Source organism: Chiloscyllium plagiosum, chromosome 13, assembly GCF_004010195.1.
Source record: "Chiloscyllium plagiosum isolate BGI_BamShark_2017 chromosome 13, ASM401019v2, whole genome shotgun sequence".
NCBI classification, from domain to species: domain Eukaryota; kingdom Metazoa; phylum Chordata; class Chondrichthyes; order Orectolobiformes; family Hemiscylliidae; genus Chiloscyllium; species Chiloscyllium plagiosum.
The window spans coordinates 31143665-31155356 of record NC_057722.1 but is presented as its reverse complement, the minus strand read 5'-3'; the positions used below and the strand labels follow the sequence as shown (position 1 = coordinate 31155356).

The following is an 11692-nucleotide window of genomic DNA, read 5'->3' as shown; positions in this document are numbered from 1 at the left end:
GTGCCGCCCACTGCCACCGTGCCGCCCACGGTGTTGGATCCATCTTGTTGGATTAAAGTATGCTACAAGTAACACTGCAACACAAAAGTATATGAGAGTTGAAAATGTGTTTCACAACCAACATTTCACACTTTTTGAGACTGAATGTATTTCAGAGTTTCAGCACCTTTGAAGTGGCAGAAGGAGACCAATTAGTTCTGAGAAAGCAACTCATTCAGAAATGAACTCAAAGAGTAGCTGCAGAAGATTTAATTGAGCTTTCTAGCCTCATGGCAAAACCCCAAAAGAAGAAAGTATCTATTGAGATAATTTATGTTGGTACATGAGGATTGTGTCATACCATCAAGAGGAAAAAAAACTTACAGATTTTACAAACCTGGAAATGTTTTCCATTCTGACCATTTCACTGAAAATCATAATCAATCCATTGACTCTCAAAGCAGAATTTTCAATGTCAGTAACAGAGATTCTGCTACCTCCACAGCTAAACTTCAGTATTGGGTCTGAGGATGTGAAAATATCTGGTTCATCAGAAAAGCATGCACAGAATTGCATAAAGATATTCAACCAAATCAACAAGTTGATGTTGACAGCTTATATATTCCAGTTCCAATGTATTGGCAGATTTAGAGTAAGGCAAAAGTGAGGACTACAATTGCTGGAGATCAGAGTCAGGAACGTGGTGCTGCAAAAGCACAGCAGGTCAGGCAGCATCCGAGAAGCAGGAGAATTGAAGTTGCAGGCAAACTCCCTTCATCAGGAATGAGGCTGGAAGCCTTGGGGGTGGAGAGATAAATGGGAGGGAGGTGGGGGCTGGAGGAAGATAGCTGAGAATGGGTTTGCTTGAACAAAATGGGGAATGACTGCATTAGAAGCCAATCCAACGTCCATCAATTCAGGATACCATCAAAAAAAAAGAAATTGCCTGATCTCAATATCGAGGGTGTTAAAAAAAATCTGTTCAGATTAAAACGCAATCGTCTAGTCCAAAAATCCAGGTTATATCAAGGAAGAAAATACATTGATTCCAGTTTTGCTCGGGCTCCTTGATGCCACACGTGGTCGAACATAACCTTGATGTCAAAGGCTGTCACTCTCAACTCACTACCTCTTCCATTAAGATTCTCTCATAGCTTATTCTCTATCACTGATAGTTAAACAGGCCCATAGACTCAACATAGAGCCATAGAGTTGTATAGCACAGAAACAGACCCTTTGGTCCAACTTGAGTTCACACCAAGCTGTTTGGCAAAAGCGTAAAATAGGCGCCTGAATTTGTGATGTCTTTGTTGGATTTATCATTGCATTCTATCTTGAATTTTTCCATATTTCATGCCATTCAAATTCCTATAAATTTCAGCCCTATGTTTCTAATCTTGATCTTCTGATTGATGGGAATATAGATCTGAGTCTGTAAATCATGGTGATGAGTGAACTTGACAGTGACTTTCCAATTTGAAGGTTATTAATGTTACTGTTGGGAAAATTAGAAATAGCATACATTGTTTATGCTAACCTCTTGTGCTCATATTTTCCAGTTCCTGTTCCCATTTCTACACTTCTAATATAGTCCCATAAATTTAAACCCACTATCTTATCATTATCGTATAGCTTAACAATGAGATAAAGCTTGCATAAACATGCACAATTCATACAAATTCATACAATATTTCTTAGATTTTCTTCAGCCTCCTTACAAATAACTCTGAAATATATTGCTGAGCCTGTGGCATTGACAATTTCAACTGAATCTTTCAAAAGGGGATTAGACTGTTATCTAAAAAGGAAGATATGCAGCATTACAGGGGAGAAGGCAGGAGAATGGAACTTAAATGAAGCACACATTAAGAGAACCAGCAAAGATCCAATGAATTGAATGGTCTATTTGCGTGCTTTAACAATGCTGTGTTTCAGTGAACTCCATAGTATCACTACGATAACATCAACAATTATATCTTTAAACAAAGAGATACTCAAAATCCCAGACAGAATAGAGAGGATTATAGTCATAATTCCTTGCAATAATTTATTTTTAGCAGTTGTTATGATAGTGAAACTTCTTTTGTTAATGGTTATCCTCCAGATTTGTATTACAATCTTTAATATCAGAAAGACAAACATCTGTGTTATGTCTATCTCTTGATATCCCTTTTTCTGTGTGGAAGCTCACTCTGCAATGGAAAGTGAGTCTGGGCAGTTCTAAAAATCAATAGAAAGGACACTGGTTATTTCTTTTTATTTGTTCACTGGATGTGATTCTCATTGGCTAAACTAGTATTTATTGCCCATCCTTTATTGTCCTTGAGAAGGTAGCAGTGATCTGCCATCTGGAATTGCTGTCGTCCATGAAGGGTCAGTACGCCCACAGTACTGTTAGGAAGGCAATTTGAAGATTGTGACTCAGCAACAGTGAAGGAATGGTGATATACTTCTAAGTTTGGGTTGATTGTAGCTTGGAGGGGAAGTCCAGGTGATGCTGTTTCCATGTATTTGCTGCCCTTGTCCTTCTACATCCTAGAGATTGTATGTTTGGAACATGCTATCAAATGAAGCTTTGGTGAATTTCATCAATGCACCCCATAACTGCTGCTACTATGTATTGGTGATAGTGGGACTCAATGACTCAATGTTGGATGTGATATATGGGGGACCATTCAAACAAGATACTTTTCCCTGGATGGATTCCAGCTTCTTGAGTGCTTTTATAGATGAACTCATCCAGGTAAGTTGGGGTTATGCAGCACATTCTTGACAGGTGGTCTGTAGATAGTAAACAGGCTTTGGAGAGTCAGGAGGTGAGTAATTTACTTCAGAGGTCCTAGCCTCTCACCTGCTCTTTTAGACATACTATTTATATGGATAGTCCAGTTTAGGTTTCTGGTCAATGGCAGCTCCAAAAATTTGGATAATGGGGATTCAATAATGGAAGATAGTGAGGACTAGAGATACTGGAGATTCAGTTGATAAAATGTGGTGCTGGAAAAGGCACAGCAGCAGGTCAGGCAGCATCTGAGGAACAAGAGAATCAGCATTTCGGGTGTAACCTTTTATCAGGGTATATCCATTATTTAGTAATGGCAATACCGTCAAACAGCAAGGAACAATAGTTAGATTCTCTCTAGTTGGAGCTCGTCATCGCCTGGCTTTTTTGTGTGGCTCAAATATATTTGCAATGTATAAGACCTGGGAGATGCCAGGTCTTACTGCATGTCGACCCAAAGTGCTTCACTATATGAAGGAGGGTGCATTGGGTTGAACATTGTGCAGTCATCAGCAATTATTCCTATTTCTGAGCTTATGATAATAGGAGGACCATTGTTATAACCACATTAACAAAGAAAAGTCATCACTCTGAGGAACTTCTGCATTCCCAGGGTTGAGATGATTGACTCTCCAAAAACCATAACTATTTTCCTTTTGTTCTAATGATGAGACCAATTAGCACAAAAGGTGTTTTCCCTCAATTCCCATTTACTCCAGTTTCCTAGGGCACTCAAGTGCCATATTTGGTCAGGAGCTGCTTTCTTTGATATGATGGTAAATCACTCTCTCCTTACCTGTGGGTTGCAGATACTTTCTCTGTTTTTTGACTAAATTTACAATGAGATCAAGAATTGAGTGGTTTTGGTGATACCAAAACTGAGCATCAATTGTTAAGTTTTTTCTTTGCAAGTATTGCTTGAGTACTTTATAGATCGGGAGTGGCGTGGGTGCTGGGGCCATATTAGTCAGTTTATATTTATTTTGCTTTTTGCACAATCATTACAGTTGTCTTTTAATTCTAATTATGAAATCATTTGCATTTGTGAATCAATGAATCATGTCCTTGATGTGACACCATGAAGTTTATTGAATACATAGAAACATGTGTCGGTCATTCAGCCCATCGTGCCTGCTTCACTTTTTGAGATGATCATGGCTGATCTTCCATTCAGTACCCTCTTCCCACTTTCTCCCAACTTCCTTTCATTCCTTTAGCCCTAAAAAATATATTTAATGCCTTGAAAATATGCAAGATTTTGACATCAACCGCTTTCAGCGGCAGAAAATTCTACAGGCTCACCGTTCTCTGGATGAAGAAATTTCTCCCATCTCAATCCTAAACCGACTATCCTATGTACATAAACAGTGATCCCTGGAACTGGAAGAAAGCAAACATTCTCAGTGCATTCCAAATTGCTGTCTTGCACTGTTTAACCATCCGTTTCAAGATTTAAATCACAGTAACACAGGCCAACTAAAAGATAAAAATAAGAGTTCACTTTCCCTTTTAGGATTATAGAAAGGAAATGCAAAAATTACCTGTTAATTGGACGTTCCAGATAAAATGAAGTCATCTCATGTATCAGATTATCCCCATTAAGCAAACCTCATTAGTATTGATTTAAATGCATTCAAAATCAATTATTCTGGGAATATTCCCAATTTATATGAATGTGCCTATTCTTGTTCCTATTAACTGACATTAAGTGCAATATAAGAATATAATGTTTCTGGATCAATTTGACACAAAAATTGACTCTGAAACAGAAGACAGCAGAAGGACTGAAGTCAAGAAAATGCAGCAATCAAGAATTTGCATAACCTGATAGAATCCAGAAATGGTGTAAATTAACGCCTCAACAACATTAATATAAATATTCATTTATAATGCCTTATTTGTCTTACAACTACAAATACAGTATGTAATTATACAGACACAAATGCTAAGACAAGCAATAATTTGCTAGGATTAGGAAATGGTAGAATTAAATGATTGCTAGAAGGCCTGTCCATCACTTGGTAAACCAGGAGTAACCCTGCCATGGCATTTTTTCTGGAGACCACTGTGTTGACATCTCAGTTGAGTATTTACCTTCCAATCAGGTTTCCTCACTCCTCTGAGGAGAATATCTCCCAGAAATCCCACAGAAAAGGCAGCATAATGATGCTCAGTGGTGAGCACTGCTGCCTCACAGCCAGGGACCCAGGTTATATTCCAACCTCAGGCGAATGTCTGTGTGGAGTTGGCACATTTTCCCCATGTCCACGTGGGTTTCCTCTGGGTGCTCTGGTTTCCTCTCTCAGTCCAAAGATATGCAGGTTAGGTGAATTGGCCATGCTAAAATACCCATAGTGTTCAGGGATGTGTAGGTTAGGTGCATTATTCAGGGGTAAATGTAGAGTAATAGGGTAGGAGAATGGGTCTGGGTGGGATACTCTTCGGAGGGCTGGTGTGGACTTTTTGTGCCTAATGGTCTGTTTCTACACTGTGGGAATTCTATGATCTAAGTCTGAATGTGGAGAGATATCTCAAAGCTGCTCATTCTGTCAGCTCCACCCTGAGTGGTGCCCAATGCCAATACTGCAGCATGGCCAGAATTGTGAAGAAAGCTTCAGGAATAAAGAAAAAGGGTGCATTCAGGGAGGGTGGAGGAGGTTTAATGTAATGATTATAGGGGTTATTATAGCTCTCTTGTGACATGTGCTTTCCAAGTACAAATGACCCTTTCCACTGAGATATAAACAAGACTCCATTATGAAGCTCCCACCAGCTATTGGGTGAATACCAGTGGCAATGAGAAGAGATCTTTTAATGTCCCCTTACTGGCCTCAGTTGGCCTCTGGATGAGGAGGATGGATATTTTCTAATCAACCTATTCAGAGATGTTGTCATCTGAAGCTGATGGGATATGAACCCAGCTTCTCTTATTCAGAAGGAGGAGCACGACCAATGCACCACAAGAGCCTGTTCTGGATAGGAGGGTATCCTTGGGCCTTTCCATCACGAAATAGATAGGGGGAAGGCAGGTTGCAGGATAGCATACCTCCAACACCAAGCCCCCTCGACCATATGGCTCTGTCACTACCAATCTGATTCAGACGGGATGGGGGCATTAACGCTCACCCAAAATAAATCAACCTCAGTAGACAAGCATGGTGAGCAGATTTATTTGTGATAAATCCATTAGTTGATAACCATTGAACCTGACATATTTGAAGGATTTTGAAAATGATGTACACCATCAGATTTGAGACAATTATAATTTAATTTGCACTTCTTTAAGATCACCTAAGATGCATGCAACTAAAACTAAGTGGAATGTAAAGAATCATTTTGGCACAGCATGGTTGCCTTGCCAGGAGTGTGTTGCAGAATCCAGAAGACCAAGCTGAAATGTAATTAGTCCTTGACATTTAAGGCTTTCCGACACTGGACTTTCGATATGCTCCAAATTTCCAGGATCAGGTGCATTCACAGATCAAGTAGCCAACCATACCTCTTGTGAGTCAGCATAGATAACCTTCATGGTTGGGAAGAAACTAAATATTCAGCCTTGCCACAGTTTTAAAGAGTCAGGTATGCCAACAAAAAAAATTAAAAACAGAATTCAAATTATTGACTTTGCAATTTGCTCTCCTAAATTAGGGTTAGCTCTTCCCACAGCAACAGAATCCCTGTAAGCCAAAATACTTGGTTCTTGCAGACAGACAATATACCAGGGACGCCTGGGGATGTGACTAGTAGAAAGACACCATCATGATGCCAATTTCTCCTATCACAGACAGAATTCCTGTGTTTTATCACAATCAGTGTGTTTTACTTGCCCTTAGAGTTCTTGTTGTCTTTATCTGTGACTTTCACAGAATGTTAACATTTAAACCCAGAATTGTACACATGAGTGTGTTCAGAGGCACTAGTCCACTGCAGTAGAGTAGAACTTAGCTTTTTATCCCATGTGTATCTTGGTATATCCCCAGGGTTACACTGCAAGAGGTGTCTTTCTGCCAAGAGGGGAGATGAAGTCTGCCTCCTCATTATCTTTTTTTGTTAAGTCTTTCCTTGTTTGACTTATCATGTGTGGTACTGGATGGGCTTCACACAGGATTTGGCCAGACAGTCCAAATATAAATCATCAGTTTTTCTGTAACAATCTTCCTTTTACAAACAATACAGTTTGGAAATAAAAGTAAACAAAAATAACCATCAATCCTTTGGAGTTTAGCTTTATCATCATAATACTTTTCCACAGGAAGAATGAAATGAAATCCATTCTCATTTTATTACAAAGGAGTAAAATAAAAGAAAAATCAACAGACACACTCTAGCGGACATTCTTTCTTCTAGTCTTGCCGGTTAGATTTTCAGTTCTAACCAGGTCTCTTTTAGGATCAGGATATGGTGTCTACATTAATCTAAGATGAGTGGTAGAGCAAAATTTGCAGAGGACTGTGAAACTTTGCAGAGGGACATAGATAGTTGAAGTGAATGGGCAAAGGTCTGGCAGATGGAATACAAATATTAATAAATGTGAAGTCTCCCATTTTGGTAGGAATAACAGTAAAACGAATTATTATTTGAATGGTAAAAAGTTGCAGCATGCTGCTGTGCAGAAGGACCTGGGTGTCCTTGTGCATGAATCAGAGAAGGTTGGTCTGTAAGTGCACCAGGTAATTAAGAAGGCAAATGGAATCTTGTCCTTCATTGCTAAAGGGATTGAGTTTAAAAGCAGGGAAGTTATGTTGCAGCTGTATAAGGGGCTGGTGATGCCATACCTGGAGTACTGAGTGCAGTTTTGGTCTCCTTACTTGAGAAAGCATATACTGGCACTAGAGGGGGTACAGAGGAGGTTCAGTAAATTGATTCCAGAGTTGAGGGGGTTGGCTTATGAGGAGAGACTGAGTAGACCGGGATTATATTCATTGGAATTTAGAAGAATGAGGGTAGATCTTATAATTACATATAAAATTATGAAGCAAATAGATAAGAGGTAGAGGGGATGTTTCACTGGTGGGTGAAACTAGAACAAGAGGGCATAGCCTCAAAGTTAGGGGGAGCAGATTTAGGACTGAATTGAGAAGGAACCTTTTCACTCAGAGGGTTGGGAATCTGTGGAATTCCTTGCATTTCTAATCTCCCACAAGAATATACTGGATCATGACACACCTCTTTTGATGATGACAACAGCTACTTACCTACCACATGTGAAACTCACTGCTGTGAAGAGCATATTTTATTTATTTCCATAATTATTGGGCTGTGGTTGAAGAAAGAAAGATGCCGCTTTAAACCAAGTAGACTGTGTGCGAGGAGATGGCTGCAGTTTGAAAATCATATTTACTGGAACACACTGTGAGTTGTACACAATGTTGCTTTTTCTCCTGGAACAATGAGAGTAAAAGCAGACATCATGGAGCATGCATTTTGTACTAGGGGGAGTAATTAATTGACAACAATGTTTGGATGGCTCCTGATCAGCGAACAATGACTTGTGTGGGACCAGTTTGGCAAAGAAGCATCCAGGCTGCAAACCAAAACCATCAAAAAAGTCTTTGACTTTCTCTCTTTCCTGGGTGCAGGACCAGAACGACTCCAGGAATAGCTACTTGTCTTCCACTCTCCTTGCTTTGTGGATCCCCTGTGGTGATTGAGCAATAAAATGCCTTTAAAACAGTGAAAGGACTAATTTCCAACCTGGGAATGGAAAGCTCTTGTGTGCAACAACCTTGTGTCAGCAGCAACAAAACTGAAAGTACAGGAAAAAAAACAGAATAAAATCAATTCATCAAATCCTATGCCCACACTGATACGATCAAACTGTGTTTCCCAGGTTTTTTTTTCCATTTCTAACCCTAGTAACTACATTATTTCTATCTTTATACGTCTGCTACTTATGAAGGGAGGTATTTACAAGGATAGAGTTGAAGTTATAAAGAGTTAGAAATTCACGTTTCCCTTTTTGCAGTTCCTGGAAATCAGTTTGTTTGTTTGAAGCAGTTATTTCCTTCTGAAAAACAAAAACCTGATGAGCAGCTTATTTTCATCCAAGTTCGTCAGTCAGTTAAATTGAGTACTTTGGATAATTATACAAAATATTTTTGTAAATTATGTTTATTAAATATATTTATATAAATATTACTAAACATTTATGACAGTTCCAGAAAAAGTGGAGCTTGATTTTCAGCTCTTTATCATAGTGAGTTGTGAAACTGTCTAAAAGTCAATTGTTGAAGTATTTAAAAGAAAAATAGATATTTGGGAAGTAAGATATTGGTGAACATTAAAAATGAAGGAATTATGAACAAGTCAATGCCACAAATAATTAAATTGATGGAACATAGTCTATGAAGCTAATCACTGTGTCTGTTATTCTTTTCGGAAGTTCTCACTACCATTTTAATGAAGGTAGTCTACTTTATACAAAAACATGTTAGCTCAAAAGATGACTCAGCCATTCTGGTTTTCTGTTTTCTGTTTTTGCTTTATTTCATGATCTATTGTCAAGTGTTTAATGAAAGTCATTTTAAAAATTACCTGATTATTCCTTAAATATTAGCAATGCCCTTACAAGAACATCTTACTTATTTAATTTTCTCATTCACTTGCAGGAACTCTATGTTCAAATGACAGATAAAAATTTCCAGATAGACAAGCCATTGGAAATTTTTTGGAATACACCATGAGTATTAGTTCTATGTATCTGATGTGTAAAGTTTTTAAATGAGTTTTGTTATCCCATTGTTGATTAATGAAGATTTCAGAGGAACTTACTGAAGAAAAGTCCTACATTTAATAAAAGTGGGTTACTGCGAATGCTAGAAATCTGAATTAAAACCAGAAGGTGCAAGAGAAAATCTACAAATCTGGCAACATCCATGGACAGGTAAACAGAGTCAACATTTTGAGTCTGACGTATCTTCAGAAATCATTGGACTCAAAACATTTACTCTGTTTCTCTCTCCACAAATGCTGCTAGACCTGTTGTTTTCCTACAACACTTCTTGGAAAATATAACAATTGGATATAAATTTAACTTAAATACTTGGAATTATGAATCAGAAGAAATGCTGTTTGAAATCTTTCATTATACTTTATTTGGGAAATAAAGTATTCTTTATTACTACCCTATCATCCTATTTGCATTTTTTTTTCGTATTGCCTTGAAATGATGATATTATGATGCAAACTATTGCTTGTTTAAACGCAGCAGTTACAATGCCGCAGTGAATCTATCAGCATTGTTGTAAATAATTTAGCAATGTTAAGTAGGTAAATGCCACGTGCTTTTTTGCTGGTGAATTGAATATGAGAACAAGGTGTGATTTGAAAATTATACATATGCTTGGTTCAGCCACAGTTGAAGTATTTGCAATCTGGCTATCCATTACAGTTGTTGAATCTGACTTAAAGTTTTAATACTTTCACTTCAGAAAGAGATTCTTAAGCAAGTATAATCAAGCCAAAACTGCAATGATCAGAGGGGATGATCTAATTTTCTCCATGACACATAGCTTTTATCCTTTTTTACTTCAAATCTTTCCTTCTGTATTTTCACTATTAACTTTTCATTTATGTAGCTTAATCAATGGTTGTGTAATAAACTAACCTATTATTTCGCTCCAATCGTAAAACTATGGTGCTGCTTAGTTTTGAATTGAAATACTCAAACCAAAAGGGAATTACATATGAACTGAAACAAATTCTTTGCCCATGGACTAATCTGGGGACCTATCTGCTGGGTGGTCACAATACACTGATTTGGCATTTGTTTTAGATCTGTGGAAATACAGAAGGGCTGACCCATGAATCATTCAACTAACTCCTTCTGGGGCATAATATAATGAATTTACAGGTTAGATTCTTGGGCATGAAGTTCTTGCAGGGGTTTCCGGCTTATCTGCTACATCTCCCTTTGATAGAAGGGAGAGAGGTATAAGAATAAAAATAGTCTGTTTGCAAATATAGAGTCCATTACTTTGTTGTTATCTTCATAAGGTTAGCAAATTTTCACAAGAACTTGAATGCCTTGAGGACTTTCTTAAGTGATGTCTCACAGTCCCATTCCATCACTACTGACAGTGCATTCACCTGAAAAGTAATTTTCACCTATTTGCCTCCTTGAATCAGTTTCCAATCTCCCTGCAGCTGCTTTCTGCACTTTTTAACTGTACTATTTATGCATGCTTCCAGCCACATGACAAAATAATTCTGAAATTTTAGTGAGGGGTTCACTTAGCAATGTCATCCACAGAATGTAAGATAAATCTCTTTAATTTCACTAGTAATTTTTGCAAATCAACAGGTAAATTTAGTCACTATTGTTTCTCCACATGCAACTGATAAGTAGCCTTTTTCTTTCTATTTTTCCTTTTCCTTATGGCTTTCCTGATTTTATTTCACAAATAGTCATATTGTTTGTTTATTCATGTTCAAATTAGATAATATGAATGACTAAGGATTAGAAATGAATGGTTGCCATTAATTGGCATAAGTATAGCTCCATTCTGCATAAGTGTTTTATAATTAAAAACAAATTTTCTTAATGTGTTACATCTTCTTGCTAGACTATTTTTGCTAAAGACCTTTTGAAAATGTATATGTTAAATAGGATGAATGGAAGTTGCTTTAAGTCAGTATTTTTGATCTCAATCTCATGTACTGTATATGGAAAGAAATGTACCAAGAAATACAATTAAAAACTATACATCTTCCACATAGTAATTTGTTTTTAACCTTTTTAAAAAATATATATAATTAATTCATGGTTACAGTAGATAATTCTAGCAGTTTCAAAGTAATTTTGTGTTGGCTTAGGGACTTGGAGGAAGCAAGATAGTGTGAAAGTAAAATCATTAAATTGACACATTGCAGTCGTCCCATCTGAGGTCTGAGGGCTAGCATTTCCAAGCAGGAAATCCAACAGGAAACAGG

At 37.6% G+C, this 11692-nt stretch overlaps 1 protein-coding gene across 1 annotated transcript in view; it reads left to right on the top strand.

Annotated features, from left to right (window-relative positions):
- si (sucrase-isomaltase (alpha-glucosidase)) overlaps nt 1-11472 on the top strand; it is a 150265-nt gene extending 138793 nt beyond the window's left edge. Inside the window, exon 47 of the mRNA XM_043703005.1 lies at nt 9370-11472. Coding sequence (XP_043558940.1) covers nt 9370-9444 — 75 coding nt within the window. The 3' untranslated portion in view covers nt 9445-11472. The remainder of the gene's footprint in view (nt 1-9369) is intronic.
- Nucleotides 11473-11692: the final 220 nt, after the last annotated feature.